We start from the raw sequence: 17,783 nt of genomic DNA, 5'->3' as shown, positions 1-17,783 counted from the left end.
ATATCATTATGCATCCTGTACATCACTATAGAATCATCAATTCCAAGTCCTGTGTTTGATACAAAATCAAACCAGCCTTTCCCAAATCTGCAATGGCCTCCAACCCTCTTCACCCCACATTTCCATTCCTTAGTGGTGAACCTCAGACTGACAGAGTTTCCATGTTTGAAGTTTTTGTAGAAATTCTCTGTTCCTGACTTCATTGTCTATCATATATGCAAAAAAATTTACAGGTATCCAGCATACACACACTGGTATTAAAGTATGAATGCGACCTGATATGAAAAACAATTGCAAATAAAGCTTACTAGATCAATCCCATCACCTTGCAAGTCTGCACTATTTACGCTAATACGGTAAGCTTCAGTTTTGTTCAGGAAACCATCATATAACATAGCGACAGATTTCTGAAACTGAATGTTTCCATAGTAAACCATGAATTCTTCGTCTTTCCATTCCGGTTTATTTAACATCCACTCATTTGGTTCTATCGTCGAGTAGTTTATCTCAATTGCCGCTTCCTTATATATCTTGACATTAAAGACCCCATTTCCATGATAATCAAATAAAACAAGATCATATATCGTAATTCCATAAAACTCCATAAAGCGAGCAAGACCACATATTTTTCCGATTTTTGAATCATATCGAGCACGCCATTTATTTGTTTTACAATATATCTTCAAGCCAGTTGAAATTCTTCCACCACAAAAACTTTTAAAATCCTCTGGCACTCTCTAATCAATTACCATTAAATCAAATACATTTAAAAATAAACATAAATTTGACACTATATAAATTAACGCTGTAAAATATACACTATAGACAAAGAATCGATTCATACCTCCATTGTAGAGAAAGAGTTTGATTCTACCGAGAGTGTTGTCTCCTTGGTGAAAATAAGTTACTTTTTGGTTGAAGAAGTTGAGAATTCAAAGTCACTGTAGTTTTCTTATATGGGCTTATTTTAAGACATGACTTTAATTTTATGTGGGCTTCTTTTAAGACAGGAGTTTAACATATCCCAAAGTCAACTTATTTGGGTTGTTTGGGTTTTTTAATTCTTTTGATATTTTCTCCTTTTTTATAATTTTTAAAAAAATGATTTTTTACAAAATATTGTTATATATTATGTTTTAATTTAAATGGGTTTTTGTATTATTTTGATTCTAAAATAAAATATTGCAATAAATTGTATGTTATGTAAAATTTACTGGATTTTTTTAAAAAGTATTTATTTAAAAAAAATATTTACTCAATTTTGTTGTACATATTATTAAAATATTGACTACTGAAAAGGTAAAAGATAAATGTTAAAATATGAGTTAAGAGACTTTTAATTGGTTAAAATGTGAGAGAAAGAAGACTAAAATAAAATACTGAGATTTAACATTAAACTATAATATCAATTTTATATTTTAAAATAAACGGAACCTAAATAACTGTAATAAATAAATTAAATAAAACTAGAATATAACCGTTTATGTTATAAAAATTACAAACTTCGAGAAAAAAATTCAAAATTGAAGAAATTTGGAGCGCGCGTAGCGCGGGCAAAAAGTCCCTAGTCACCTTAACAAGCCATGTCACTTACGTGAATCTAAAATGTGGCGCATTTTGATAGTTTATTAACATATAATATATTTTAATTTGTTGAGGCTGAAATTTTTTAATTGTCCGTGTATTTTAATTTGTCTTGAATTAATTAATTTATTTATAATTGTCTTTATTTAGTATAAATTATCTCCTAATACTCACTTAAAGATACATAATTTTTCTAAGCTTATTTTGTTAAATGAACTTAATTCGTACGTGGTGATTGGTCCGACACAATCAGCTGGTTACATATTTCTTTTTCCAATCTTACCCCTACTCCGTTTGCAGGCAACTAACGGAAATATTTAAAGTGCAGCATTTCTTAAATTTGGAGTACACAAATAGCATTTTCTTAAAATGTACACACTTTGCATTTTAGTTAAAGTTCAGGTACACGTTGTGCATTTTACTCTAAAAAGAATTGTCTAAAATACATATAGAGAAAGAGTTGTTTTAGTTGGTGCAAAAAAAGACAACAAATTTTCTTATAACGATAATTGTGTTATATATTAATTAAGTAAGGGTAATTTAGTAAATTATTAAAAAAATTTAAGGAATGAAAATTATGTAATTGAAGGAAGGACCGTATCAACCAAACTTTTAATGTTTTGTTTATTATATAATAGCATAGACTATAGTATAAAACCCATGCGATGCACGAATTATTTTTAATATCATATAATTTTTTGAAATGAAAATTTTAAGATATAAGATAATTTTATCTAAAAATTTTGGTAATGATTTGATAATAGTTATAAATGTACACATGTATATAAATTAGTGATATTTTTTAAATAAGTGGTATTTTAGTTTAAAAAATAAAATAATGATTGAAAAATACAGTTTTTATTGATATTTATAGGTCTGTTCAGAAAAGATAATTTATGTTTTAATTAAAAGGTAATTTTAAATCATATAAGTACTATTCGAATTATCTTTTGTTTGGTTTTAATAAAATAATATGAATATTTAAAAATGAAAAAAGTATGTCATTATATGAACCTAAACATTCTGGCCGATTATTAAAATTTTAATATTTTTGCTATTAGGAGTGTATACCCCATGACTCACTTTTAATCATACTTTCTATCTAACAATGAATTAAATACACTTTAATTTTATTCTTGGAACGATCAACAATATAAGAATTTTATATAATTTGAATTTTATTCTTGATTTTAGTGTAGACATGATTTTGTTTTTGTTTTAACCTCAGTACCCGTTATATTTATATCAATCATTTAATTATATTTAATTTATTTTTAATTTTATTTTAATCAAGGATGAATATCATTTTGTATTAAATTTTAAAATTAATTAATAAAGCCAAAGTATCGTAGTGACAGACCGACTATATCCTTTTAAAAGATATTTTAAACGTGAAATTCGTTGGTTTAAATTTTTAAAATTAAGCAATAAATCCTGAGTACCATATCGAGCAACCGGCTATTTCCTTAAAAATATTTCAAATATTTTGGCCCTAAATTTGTGTTTATGCTGTATTTTGGGAAAAAATAAAATAGAGTAATAAAATCATAATATATTTATATTTGTTTTAATTAGAATATATTTGTAAAATAGTTAGGCCCGCATCTATATTAATTAGAATAGTTTTGTAAAATAGTTACGCCTGTTACAGTTAAGTTTTAAATAAATAAGAAGATAAAACTACTATAGAGATTTATATTTGTTTAATTTCGCTAGATCATTGTATCGAATTCGACCAACGAATTAACTTTAATTTGAATTTAATAAAGTAGTAAATAGAAAGAATAATTAAATAAGGGTAATTATATAAAAATAATATAATAGGGTAACTAAATAAGCCAGCTAAATAAATAAAAAATATATACTGTAACAAAATTGTAATATTTCGTCTATTATAATATACTAATAGTATAGATTTATAGATTATATATTGGTATAGATAAAAAAAAAATTACCGTAGGTAACCCCCAGCCGTTACCCTTTGGGTGCGCACTGGGTAAACCATACGGGCTCACGCAATAGCCTGCAAACCACGTGAACCAAGATAAACCGCATTAAAGCGACATGATCTGACTCATGAGGCATAATCATAAATTCTCCTTCTGTGGGATTTAAACCTGTGACCAAGAGGATAGTTATCCCCTCTTTAACCAACTGAGTCAACCCTGCGGGTTAGATAAATTAGGATATCAACATCAAAATAAATATAATTATGTAACTTAAAATAATAATACATGCAATTTAATTAAAATAACTAAAAAAGAAAATTAAATATTTGAGAGCTAACGGTACACCGTGCGGCAAGAGGGGGAAGTTTGACGATGAATAAGAATTGTTGTTTCTTGTGTTTGAGATGATGATATGTGTATCAGTTTGAATTAAAGTCTCTAATGCATTAACGTTAACATTAACGTTAACAACTGCATACATATATAAAAATTATATGGCTATCTTGTAATTACACGATTAGGCTCTATTTTTTTGTTAAGATTATACGATTAGGCTTGAAAACATGATATATTAAAAAGTTTATATATAATTACGAACCAAATTAGGATCTTGAAAAGAATACCTCAATTCAATTCGTATAGAAATTTCTTAATAGTTGTTTGATCGGCTGATTATTAATTCTAATGGTAACTGGATAAAATTTAGATAAATATGTAAAATATAATTTGTAAGTAAGGGTAATTAAGTAAATTTAGCGTGTACAAAAAAACAGGTACTATACCAAAACTTTCAAAGTTTCGTCTTTTATACAACAGTAATAGATATAAAAGACGAAACATTAAAAGTTTTGGTACGGTACCTGTATAAAATACGAAACATTAAAAAATTTGGCACGGTACCTGTTTTTCGGTACACGTTGAATTTACCTAATTACCCTTATCTATTATATTCTAGTTCTAATATATAATAAAAATAATAGACTTTATATATGTCTGCATATCAATCTGAGAAACTACATTATATTAGGTACTTGATATAGATAGAAAATACATCCTAAAAACACATTAAATGTCACATTAATTATACTTGGGCTTCTTGTCAGAAGTTTAGTACAGACCTGTCTGGTCCGAGCTCGTAGCAGACTCAAGACGGTCTGTGTAGGCAAGGCCCACCGGTAGAGGTCGTCAAGGTCCACAAACACAAGCTGTTCATGGGATAGGCCTAATAAGGCTGGAAGAGCAGAGACATGTGTCCTAAATGGAGTCAAAGTCCTACATAGAAGGTTCTGGAGTTCCTTCTCTTATAGGACTCCTAATCACCATTTAAGTTGGAGACTTGTCCATCAAATCTCCCAACACAATCTAACTTCAGACTCACCACTATATAAAGGGCTCTACCCCTCAACCTAGAACTACTTTTTTGGCTTGATTCTCTACCACACAGAGATATATAGGCATCTTGTTGGGACCGATAGTCCTGTACGCAAGAGCAACCATTAAAACTCGAAGCTCACAAACCCTAGCATTAAATACTAACGTACTCTAGTTTTTTATTCCACAATATTTGACGTCGTCTGTGGGAAGACTACAACAACCATGGTGAATACACGGAGCATAAACAATAGTGGAACAGACATTCATGTCCCATCGCGAACAATCGCATCAGTGGTGGAAGTACCACCGCACTCAACTTATGCCTCCACCCAAGGAGGAACCCTGGTAGGGGCAACCGAGGCTCATCCACAAGGGACGGATCCCCCGGATCCTCAAGGGACGAATCCCCAATTTCAGCAGCTACATGCACCTGTAAAGTGTAAACCTTCAGCCCGTTGGGTATTAGTACTCGACGATCGTGACCACTAACCCCCCATACGGGATGCCTCTATACCCCGAAGCTGGAGGAAGTGGACACTCTAATAGGAGTGAAGCACAAGGGCGGACACCCCAATACATACATGGCTTGGCTTCTATTCCGGAGGATCAAGAATTCTTCGGACCTTATACTGATAGAGACTCTGAATCATCGAATGACAATGTTGCTCCGAGAAGGAGGCGTGTTGGTAAAGAATCGATGCCTAGTACTGACCAGCTCCCCAGGAGCACTCAAGGGACGAATCCCAAGATGTACAGGAGAGGATCGGGGATCATGAAGCTGAGATCCAAAGGCTGAAGCGTGACCTAGAGATGCACCTGGCCCCAAGACCCCCACTTGCTCTGAGGCGGAGAAATTCTCTTCTAATCATAGACATGGATGGTTCGATATCAAGAAGGGCTGTTTCCCCAAGGGCCGATCCAAGTGATATTATGCCCCTAGGAGATCTTGATGATCCAAACCCACCATTCATAGAGGTGATAATAAATGCCCATATCTCAAGGAAGTTTAAGATGCTCACCATCAAAGCATACGATGGTACTGTGACCCTGCTAATCATGTCAGGACGTTCTCTAATGACCTGTTGCTATAGCCCGTGAACGACGCTATTAAGTGTCGGGCCTTTCCTTAAACCCTATCGGGTATGGATCAAAGGTGGTATAGCCATCTACACCCGTATTCTATTGGATTCTTTAAGGACTTGAGCCAAGCTTTTATCAAGCAGTTCATAAGTGGCAGAGTACACGAGAAGAATTCGACCTCTCTCATGGGCATAATCCAAGGAGAAAATGAGTCCCCGAAAGACTACCTGAACCGATTCATGAAGGAGGCTTTGAAGGTCCCTGACCTTGACGATAAGGTAGCTATGATAGCCCTACAACAAGGAACTAGAGACGAGTTCTTTAAGATGTCCCTGGCTAAACGCCCTCCTGAAAGCATGCTGCAGCTCCAGGATAGGGCCGGAAAGTATATTAACGTATAGGAAAGTATGAAGAAGACGACCGTAAATAGTGAACCTACTGGAAACAAGAAGCAAAAGACGGATCAGGAGTACGATGCCAATGACAAGTATCCACGGATTGGCAAAAGCTCTGACTCCTCCTCTTCTAAGAAGAATCATCAACCAAGGTTCACTGAATATGCGAGGTTGAACGCTCCAAGGAGCCAAATCCTTATGGAAATTGAGAAGGACAAAGATTTTAAATGGCCGAAACCACTAAGGGGAGACCCCGAGAAAAGAGACAAGAGTCAATACTGCAGGTTCCACAAGGATGTTGATCATGATACTGACAATTGTAGGAAACTTAAGGATGAGATCGTGTATTTGATCCGAAGAGGAAAATTCGGACGTTTCACCAAGGGTGAAGAGGTTGGAGGCCAAAAGAGAGACAATGACCAAAGAGACGATGATCAAAGAGGTAACGACAGAGATCGCAACCCACAACCCTGAGGGCCAGTAATCAATATAATCTCAGGAGGTCCTACAATAACTGGTACTACAAGGAACTCTCGAAAGGCTTATGTGAGAGAAGTGATGAGCATAGTTGGAGAGCCATCTAAGCGATCTAAGTCAGAGATGATGCCTGAATTTGGTGACCCAGACCTTGAAGGTTTGAAATTTCCTCAGGATGATCCCCTTGTTATCACACCGGTAATTGGAAATTGTCCTTTTATGAGGGTCTTAGTGAACAATGGAGCTTCCGTGGATATTCTCTTCCATGACACATTCATAAGGATGGGCTACAATGATTCTCAACTAACTCCATCTGATGCACCCATCTACGGATTTAACCACGTAGAATGCAAAGTCGAAGGAGCAATACAACTTCCCGTAACTATCGGGGAAGAGCCCAGGGAGGCCACGCAGATTTTAAACTTTCACGTTGTTAAAGAAGCCTCTTCTTACAATGCTATCATGGGTAGAACAAGGATCCATGCTTTAAAGGCTGTGCCCTCAACCTACCATATGGTACTGAAGTTCCCAACCAGGAATGGTGTTGGAGAAGCGAAAGGAGATCAAAAAATGACCCGCATTTGCTATGTTGCAGCACTTAGGCCCGATAGAACCGGGGGGAAGTCCTCCCCATAGAAGACATGGATGTCCAAGGGAATGACGAACTGCGAAGGAAGCCAGCCAAGGAATTGGTCCCAATTCCCCTAGATCTCTTAGACCAGGAGAAGGTCATGTATACTGGGGCATCTCTGGACAAGTCCTTGAAGGACCAAATGACAACTTTCCTAAAAGAGAACAGTGATGTGTTTGCTTGGACAACAGCTGATATGCCTGGGATTGACCGGAACCTTATAACTCATAGGTTGAACATTGACCCGACCCGAAAGGTTGTGAAGCAAAAGAAGAGAACTTATGCCCCTGATAGGCTGGAAGCCATTAAACAGGAGGTCGAAAAGCTTTTAGAAGCTGGATTCATTGAGGAAGTGAAATTCCCTGAGTGGCTGGCCAACCCCGTAATGGTTAAAAAGGCCAATAGGAAGTGGAAGATGTGCATTGACTTCACTGAATTGAATTATGCTTGTCCCAAGGACTGCTACCCTCTACCGAGGATTGATACTCTGATCGATGCCGCTGATGGACACGAGATGCTAAGATTTATGGATGGCTTCAGTGGTTACAATCATATTAGAGTGCATAAGGATGACACCCCCAAGGTATCTTTCATAACTGAATTTGGTATATTTTGTTATCTTGTTATGGCTTCTGGACTTAAGAATGCAAGAGCTACTTATCAAAGATTGGTAAATAAGATATTTTTCCACTTAACTGGGAAGACCATGGAGGTCTATGTTGATGACATGTTAGTCAAAAGCCTAAGCAAGGCCGATCATATTAGTCACCTGAGAGAGGCATTTGAAGTGCTGAGGCACCACAAAATGATGTTAAACCCAACCAAGTGTGCTTTTGGCATTGGGTCTGGAAATTTTTTGGGTCACATGGTCTCTAAGAGGGGAATAGAGGTCAAACCCGATAAGATCAAAGTCATCCTAGACATGGAGCCACCACGCTCCATCAAGGACGTTCAGATGCTGACAGGAAGAATCTCAACTCCAAGGAGGTTGATCTTCAAGTTTGGGGATAAATGTTTGCCCTTTTTCAAAACCCTTAAGAAGGTGAAGAATTTTGAATGGACAACTGAGAGCCAAGAGGACTTTAAACAACTAAAGAAGTACATGACTGAAGCCCCGTTGCTGGCCAAACCAAGTCCGGAAGACACCCTTTATTTGTACCTCGCGGTATCTGAACAAGCCGTGAGTGCAGTCCTCATGAAGGAAGAACAGAAACTCCAGAAGCCTGTATACTATGTAAGCAAGGTGCTCCATGGAGCAGAGTTAAATTACTCCACCACGGAGAAGTTCGTGCTTGCTCTCATCACAGCCTCGAGGAAGTTGAGACCATACTTCCAGGCTCACAAGATCGAAGTCCTGACGGACCAACCCTTGAGGAACATTCTTCATAGCCCGAAGGCCAGTGGAAGGCTCATCAAGTGGGCAATTGAGTTATGAGAAATTGATATCAAGTACAAGCCTCGAACGACCATCAAGGCTCAGACTTTAGCGGACTTCGTGATCGAATACACCATTAATGATAAAGAAGTCGGGGGGCAAAAGATAGTAACCCCAGAAGGAGGAGAGAAAGAGAAGGATAAAGAAACAACCCTGAAAGAGTATTGGGTTCCCCATTTTGACGGAGCATCCAAACAAAATCTGGTGGTGCAGGCCTAGTCTTGAAATTGAGTATGCTTTGAAGTTAGACTTCCCAACTACGAACAACGAAGCTTAATACGAAGCGTTGATAGACGGTTTAGGCTTGGATAGAGCCGTGATGGCTAAAAACCTGAAGGTCTGTGGAGACTCAAGACTTGTAGTTGCTCAAGTTAATAGAGAGTTTGAGGCCAAAGATGATACTATGGCCAAGAACCTGAGAGTCGTAAAGGGAATACTGACTCAATTTGATGAATGGTACGCAGAAAATGTTTCGAGAGAGAACACTACGGTGGATGCCTTGTCCCAATTTGCCTCGTCTGAAATCAAGAACTATCCGAGAAGTATCTACTTGCAAGTCTTGAAGACCCCTACTATTCATGTCATAAATCTGATAGCACCGGTTGGTGTGATAATCTGTTGGATAGACCTGATCAAGGCCCACTTAGAGACTGGGTGGCTCCCCGGCGATGCCCAAGAGGCACGCAAGATGTCGGTTAGAGCATTGAGGTATTCAATTATTGAAGACCTTCCCTACAAAAGGTCATTTGTTATTCCGTACCTGAAGTTCTTGAGACCTCTTGAAGCAGAGGAGGCACTTAAAGAAGTCCATGAAGGGATTTGTGGACAACACTTGGGGGGGCAGGGCCCTCGCTCACAAGATAACTCGATTGGGGTTCTACTGGCCAACTATGCTAGCCGATGCAAAGGCTTATGTGAAGAAATGTGATAGATACCAGAGGCACGCTCCAATAGTACGATAGCCCCCAGAGAGGATTACATCTATCAACATACCCATCCCTTTTGTAATGTGGGGAATGGACATACTTGGACCATTTTCTGTAGCATCGGGACAAAGGAAGTTCATTGTGGTAGCCATAGACTACTTTAAGAAGTGGATTGAGGCTAAAGCACTAGCCAAAATAAACACCAAGCAAATTGCCCAATTCTTCTGGGAGAATGTGATATGTCGATTTGGAATCCCACGCATCCTTGTCACAAATAATGGGAGACAATTTGATAATGCAGAGTTCAGAGAGTACTACGATGATAACAGCATAGAGCTTCGCTTCACCTCGGTTGCTCACCCACAAGCAAACGGGCAGGCAGAAGTTACCATCAGAATCATCGTTGATGGACTTAAGAAAAGGGTTGAACGCTCGAGAAACACTTGGGCAGATGAGTTATTGCCTATACTATGGGCATATCGTATCACCTGCAAAGTGACTACTGAAGCTACCCCATATATGATGGCTTACGGAGTCGAAGCCGTGGTGCCCCTTAAAATCATACATGGATCCCCTAGGATCGAAGCTTATGAACCGGAAACCAATGAAGAAGGCATGAGACTCACTCTCGATCTCATTGACGAGGTTAAAGATGTGGCCAATGCCCGCAATGCAGAGGATCAACAAAAAGCCTCCCTCTATTACAATAGAAGGGTTAAAGAAAGGTTCTTTCAGCATGGAGACTTGGTCTTAAGAAAGACTGAGTCTGTATAAGGTCAAGAAAACATTAGGACGAAGATCCTACAAGCTAGAAACCGAGCGGTGACAAAGTGCCTCATACCTGGCACGTTTTGAACCTGAAGGTTTATTATGTTTAGGACATGAAAGACATGTTCCTAGTACTTAGTAGTAGATGGAGGAATAAGGTCGACCAGTGTACGAGCAAGAGATCAAAATACCGAAAATAAAAGTCGAATATGAAATCAAACTACAAATGCAGGAGATTCTGAAGGATCATAAATCAAGTCACGATGGACAATTAGGTTACACACCGAAGACGCTCAAGTCCATGAAGGACCGCAAATAGATAACCACTGAATAAAAGCCACACACGGCAAACAAAGCCATGTAAGGCCTAAACACTAAAGGACAATCTATAGTCCAAAATCAGATGATTGGCCAATAGTGGCAACCTCATAAATAGCCCAAAGGCTAGGAAAGCCTCACAAATTTACCACATCCGGGTAAGAGCCATGAACAGAGCCAATAGACATGTTAACAGAGCGCATTTCATCATCATGGGTGTCCATCATCTTGAAAAAGTCTTCTGAATGTTGATAAATGCCAAGAGAGCTCTGGAATCCCAATCTTGAAACTTGCTCCCAAGTTTCTTCATCAATGCCCCCAAAGCTATGTGCTCACTCCTCCATTTTACACTCTTAGTGAAAGAAGCTGTGAAGTAGGCGTTGGCCTAATAAGAAAAAGATATTAGAAAACTAACTTCACAAAATGTATTTGGTCGACTAAAGTCTACACTACAGACTTCAGCCTACAAAAGAAGGCTTATCAGCCTCCAAAGAAGGCCCTTGACCGACTGGATATCCCTAAAAAAGGGCTCCACCCAACTGGCCTCCAAGAGAGGCCTTAAGCCAACCAGGCTCCTCCTTAAATTTGAAGTATTGAAAGCTCTAAAAGGAAGAGATATACCTGATACAAGACATAAGCCCCGTACATCTCCGCTTCAGGAAGCTATTCGCCTAATTGGAACAAATTTAACCAATGGTAAATTAGGAGGAAGATAGGTACCCTCGACAGAGAAGCCTATTGCCCAGTAAAGTAATTATTTAAGGGGGGTTGGATACAATTACTTAACAAATTGATGTATTATGAAAGTAAAGTAAGAACAGATGAATCAAATAACAGTTTATATTGATCTTTGATAACCTGTTACAAAACTCTCTTAAGAACAATATTCTTAAGAGCTGCTAGGTTACACGAATACTCGAGTTGTGCTCTATCACTTATATTGTTATAACCTGTTTTGTGTTTATATACTACACAACTATAAATCGGCCCTCTATTAATTACAAGATATGTTACAATATAACTCTAATACTTTATATATCTAAATCAACTATGATCCTATAAATCAGCATCTTCTGATTTAGTTTGCAGTCATGACTTATAAGTCATTCTTCAACGTATAGCTTTGATAAAGAGATAAGTGTTTTGGCTTCAACGGATAATCATTTATATATATATCAATGGATGAGTAATCAATTGTCAACGGATGATATCGAAGCTTTCAAGGGATAATCATATTACAACAGTTGATCATATCCTAATCGTGACATAAATCCTGATCTCCGACTTCGCCAATTCTCAACAATCTCCCCCAATTTATGCTTCGCAGAATACGCATAAAATCTAATAGAATTGTCTAGTGCCAAAAACCAGATAGACAAAATAAGTAATATAAAGCTTACTTATTTCAGATGTAGATCTTCATATTTCTTGATAAACTCAGCAGTATCTCTAAACAAAAGCTTTAACTATGTCATCAATCTTTTTCCACAGAATATCTTCTAACTTGATCTTCAAATTCTTTTCATATTCTGTTATGCCAGATAATTGATAGATAGCAGCCCTTATACTTCTGATTTGTGCTCTTTCTATCATCATGTTTTCCAATGAAATATAGCAAGTTTTTCTTCCATCGGGATTCATAGTTATATATCTCTGAGTAAGAACAATTTGAATGACAAATTCACCTTTATTCATGTTGACTTATTGCCCTCTGAAGTTTATGTATTTAGGAACATATGATCCGAAATAATATCGACCATCATCCAGTATCCTTCTTTTGATATTGGCAAGAATCATGTTTGACCATAACCTAGAAGTTTCATCTTCAACTCTTAGCAAATGGTGAATGTACTTCAATTCTTTTGTAGACATGTTCATGTGTTCATCAAGTGAAAGAACTTGAACTTTATCATTTTACAATAATAGTAATATCTTCTGTTTAGATTCAGAACCATCATGTTTATCAAGAATAATCTTCACAGCTTCAAGTCTATCCAGATGATCAGCAGTTATTTCCTGATCTGGACTATCGGCAAGTGTGAAGTTCAACAACTTTAATTGACAATTCAGCTTCATGATGTCCTATTCCATCTCTTGTGAATGGTTTAAACAACTTTAGATTCTTAGCTTGTTCTAACCAAGATTTCTTATCTCCCATGGTATTAAGACTAAGTAAACCATCCAACCTTATTTTTCAAGGAGTAAAACTCAATTTATCGTTACACTTAAGATCATCAACCTTTTTCCATTTGCATTTATTTTATCTTTGGAAATACTTGAGCTCTCATTTCTGCTTTTTCTTGCAACATCTTCTTATTTATACACCTCCATCTATTCCTTTCAGATCTTTTAAGCATATTCTTTTATTCTTGATCTGCTTTATCAACAGTTATTCTAATTTTTCCTTCCTGAGCTCTTTCTTCTCTGTCAGAGATCATTTCTTCTTCCTTGAAGTTTTCGACATTAACATCTTCAACATAAGCAGATAGAATCTATAAATCCATTCGAAATAAAATTTCTTCTTCTTTAGACTTTACAGAATCATGAATCACCATCACTCTTTCACTGTCAGGAAAATCATCAGAATTTGTATCTTTGAAATTAGAAATTGAACTAGAATTAACAAAAGCAGCTTCCTTGTTAGATCTATCTGATCTCTCCTTAGAGACATGAGTTGATTGTGTCTTCTTTTGACTTGGAATTCCACTTCCAGATTGAACTTTCACAGTATCAACTTTCATAGCATCAGATATCTCTTTTTCTTCTTTATCACCATCATCATCAGAATTGGTATTTCTCCTCAAAACTGATTCAGGTTGACATTTTGTCTGTGATACTATCTCCCCCTTTTTGGCATCTAGACTTTATAGTAGAAAGAAAATAGCATCCAAGTTGGAATTTGTAGTAATATGACTAGCTTCCAAAGCTATCAGTTTTTCAGACATTTGATCTTGTTTTGCTTCCAAGCTAAACATTCTTTTTACCAAACCACTTTGTTTATTTGTACTTTTAATAGCCACAGAAAGATCAGCAAGCTCTTCTCTGATTTTAATAGTATCTTCCTTGAATGCAGAGTCAGAAGAATGCAGTCCTTTGACTAAAACTGTAGTGGATTTGATAGATGCTTTCATATCAGTATTTGAAACTAATTGAACAACATGATCGACTAAAGTTTGAGTAGATTTCATAGATATCTTTTTACTTGGTAATCTCCAAGAATGATTCCATTCATAAGCCCTATGAGGTTGTAGAATAGCAACATGACCAGATGATGAACCAAAAGTAGAGAATTTAGATGCTTCAATACCAGCTTTCAAAATAGCATTAGCAGGATTATCATCATCAGAGTCATCAAATCATCTTGATAACCAGAATATCTCGATGGAATATTAGAATCATCATAATCAGAAACTATGCCTTTGAGCTTTAAATCAAGAGTTGACTTAGAAGGCTTAGTTACCTGTGTAGATCATGTAAGAAAAAGAACCATGAGTACCTAAATCTCTCTTTTCTTTTAAAGTGATCTCATCACCTCTCACTCCACTCATCTCATGACTTTTAAGAGTCAGAGCTTCCTCACAAGGATTAACTAAATCCTGTCTTTCATCTACCTCTCCTTTTTCCAGGTAAGGATCCCACCTCTTTGTAATTCTGTTTTTCACTAAATCTTTTCTCTCAGTCTCACATGAAAAGCTCAGAAAAGTTATTCCTACAGAAATAAGAGGTGGCTGAGAAGAGTTATATGTGATCATATGACTAGAGGTATTCCTTGTATAGGGCTAATCATAGTCATATCAGCAGATAAAGTAGGAGTTAGAGAATTTGTACCTTGTGGAATATCAACCATTGGTATAGCCTTGAGTGGTTGTACCAAGATTGCTTCAATCTTGTCTTCAGAAGTGATCAGCACATTTGTTGAATCAGGAACAGCTTCATCAGGAATTGTTCTTGTGTCAAAAATGTGTTGCTTGTCAGAAATTGATCCCTTAATAGAATTTGATACTAAGTCTGCAACAGTACATAGAACTGTTGGTTCTTGTGTGACTTGAGGTGTAAAAGCTTCTTCAACCCTTTGAACTGAAGGTTCTTGTGTGCTTCCCTCAAAGATAGGATCATGAATAACAGCATCCAATTCAGCAATGTGCTTTTGATGAGCTTCCCTGTATTGTATTGTCTTAATAATATCATCAACCACATAAATTTGACTTCCTTGAGCAATGTCAGGAATAGTCAGATGTGAGAAAATGCTTGCACCTACACTTTGAGCAGGTGGTTCTTGTGTAGCTGGGGCATTAATAGGTACATCTTCACTTTGAGAAGATGGTTCTTGTGTACTGTACCCCTTCTGTGGTGATTGAAGTGTGATCTTCTTGAATTTAGAAATAGATGAAGTCTTTGCTTTCCTCTTGATAGACTTCTGTAGATCAACTTCCTTAACAATTTCAACTTCTTTGGCTGTTTTTGTTGTAGAATTTGTCTGATCAGGAATTGTCATTGTCAGGAATTGCTTGAGACCTGTCAGGATGTCACAAAGATTTGTCAGGATTTATAGATTCCTGATCCAGAGCAATATCAGCCAATACTTGAAGACCATCTGATTTCTTGTGAATCTTGTCTGCTAACTTCAGTAATCTTCTTTTCTTAGGTTTAACAACTATAACCAAATTTTGATCTTCTCCTATACTAACACCAGTAACCTCCACTGGTCTAGCAGGCTTTTTAAAAACAATTGGACCATCACTGTCACTTTCAGAATGTGATGATTCATCAACTAGGTCAGTACTAGTTCTAACTTTCCTTTTCTTGCTTTCTGCAAGCTTCTTCTTGTGCGTTACTGATGAAACACTTTTCTTCCTTACTCCATCTTGTTGCTCCAAAGATATAGGTTAGAGTGAAACAGCCTTTAAACCTGATTTTCTTGGAAACAAATCAGACTCAGCTACTGTCTTTGATTTTACAACTAATTCCTTTTGAGAAGAATCAGAGGTGATTTTGTGTTTCGATTTAAGTTAAGAAAAATGAACATTTGGGTCAGGAATAGGATTGGATGTGTCTTGTCCAATAGTGTCAGGATTTGAAAAATTATATTTGTCAGGCATTTTGTTAGACAAAAATACCCACAATTCTCGAGGTAACACACTTTGTGATCAAGTGAAAATTAAACAATGTATATGCAACACCATTTCTCTTTATCATGATGCACTTTGTAGAATTGTCTGATTCTTGCTCAAAGACCTATTTTCTTGATCTGTTCCAATATCATTAATATGAAGATATCTTGAAAATGATTAGTTATGCCAATGTAAAATATGAAATAATTCAAAAATTACACACATTCACACATACAAATATTAAGATAATGAACAGTCATAAATTATGAGCGAAAGAATAAACAAGAAGAGAACTTTCATTGATAATATTTAAAATTCATTACAAGACAAACTACAAAAGATTTTCAATCCTAATTCCTAAGAACTAGAACTACTCTTCCTTAGTCTTCTTGTTGTCCTCATTGTTCTTCATCTCCCGTCGATGAAATATGCGAGACATGGATAACGCAAGAGAAATAATGTTCTCTTGAAACGCCAAAAGTTCAAGTCGACGCTCCTCTGCCTCTTCATCTCATCGAACCTCTTCGAAGCGAACCTCTAGTTTAAACAAATGCAACTCAAGCTGGTCGTCCCGGCACAATTGATCAAAGATCATTTGTGGAAGTTCGGCAGGATGAAAAGTTTGACCATTAATTAGAACTCTCAGTCCGAAAGGGTCAAAGTAAAGTATTCCTTCTACAGGATTAAGAGCAGGCAAGTATACACCATATTTTCGTGTGAAGAAGTGAGCCATTGAGAGAGAGATTTTGAAGATTTAAGAGTTGAAGCTTTGATGTTGTCAGAGAGAGATAGACGATAGAAAAGTGAATGAGGTTTATATGAAGTAAGAGACGTGATTTTATAACCAAAATCTACTGGGAATCTAAAGAGACACCTTGATTAACCGTGTAATAATGAATATTGCATGCATAATATTACGCGTATCTAGGTAAATAACATATAATCTCTTTACATGCATCTATTCCCAATACAAAACTAATAATGATGACAAGTTCAACATAATTTTCAAAATATAATAAAATAAATTTGTAACACTTTAAAAAATCACGAAATAAATAATAGTATCGTCCTTTTCAAGAAAAGTCATGTCTTGTCCATCACTTGTTGAGATAAAATTTGTAATCCAAAATCAGAGATTTAATCATGATTTCTCCCCCTCAGGATTTGCATTGTTGAATTTATTAGCAAAATCAACAAATCTTTTCTCCACTGACCAATCTGTAAAAATTTGACAAGTCATTAGCAATAAAAATTACAGAATTAGTTTCATGCAAAACTCCCCCTGTAATCATGTTGTCAGTTCCTCATAGTTTTGCGTTTCTCCCCCTCAACATGTGCATTATCATTAAGATTTGTCGTCTTTCCTGATTTGAGACTTTTATCCACAAATAGACCTTTTTCTAAATATTTCTGCACCAGTTCATTGAGATTATGGAAATTTAGACGAGAAAGCTTCTTGTGCCAATTCCAACTTTCATCTACTGATGCCTTGGTTACCAGAAAAGTTTTTGGACCATCAGTATTTGCATAAAGTTTGGCTTCATAAATGTTTCCATGTCTGTAAGCTTTGAAGACCGTTTTTCTTGTGATCTTATGAACTACTTCACAGTGAGTATCATAGAACACGACATAGAAACCTCTGTCAGCGATTTGACTAATTATCAACAAATTGTGTTTCAGTCCATCTACCAAAGCCACAAATCAGTCCTCTATCAATTACAAGATATGTTACAAT

At 36.3% G+C, this 17,783-nt stretch overlaps 2 protein-coding genes across 2 annotated transcripts; both read left to right on the top strand.

Annotated features, from left to right (window-relative positions):
• The first annotated feature begins 6,580 nt into the window (after positions 1–6,580).
• Positions 6,581–7,495, top strand: LOC141716978 (uncharacterized). The gene is made up of 2 exons (XM_074519114.1): positions 6,581–6,824; positions 6,882–7,495. Exons 1-2 carry the CDS (start codon positions 6,581–6,583, stop codon positions 7,493–7,495), a joined length of 858 nt encoding a protein of 285 aa, XP_074375215.1.
• Positions 7,496–9,244: 1,749 nt separating this feature from the next.
• On the top strand, positions 9,245–10,625 carry LOC141716972 (uncharacterized). The gene is made up of 2 exons (XM_074519109.1): positions 9,245–9,746; positions 9,970–10,625. Exons 1-2 carry the CDS (start codon positions 9,245–9,247, stop codon positions 10,623–10,625), a joined length of 1,158 nt encoding a protein of 385 aa, XP_074375210.1.
• Positions 10,626–17,783: the final 7,158 nt, after the last annotated feature.

Source organism: Apium graveolens, chromosome 4, assembly GCF_009905375.1.
Source record: "Apium graveolens cultivar Ventura chromosome 4, ASM990537v1, whole genome shotgun sequence".
Taxonomy (NCBI): Eukaryota; Viridiplantae; Streptophyta; class Magnoliopsida; order Apiales; family Apiaceae; genus Apium; species Apium graveolens.
Note: the sequence above shows the minus strand (reverse complement) of the source record. Positions and strands in the feature narration are given on the sequence as shown.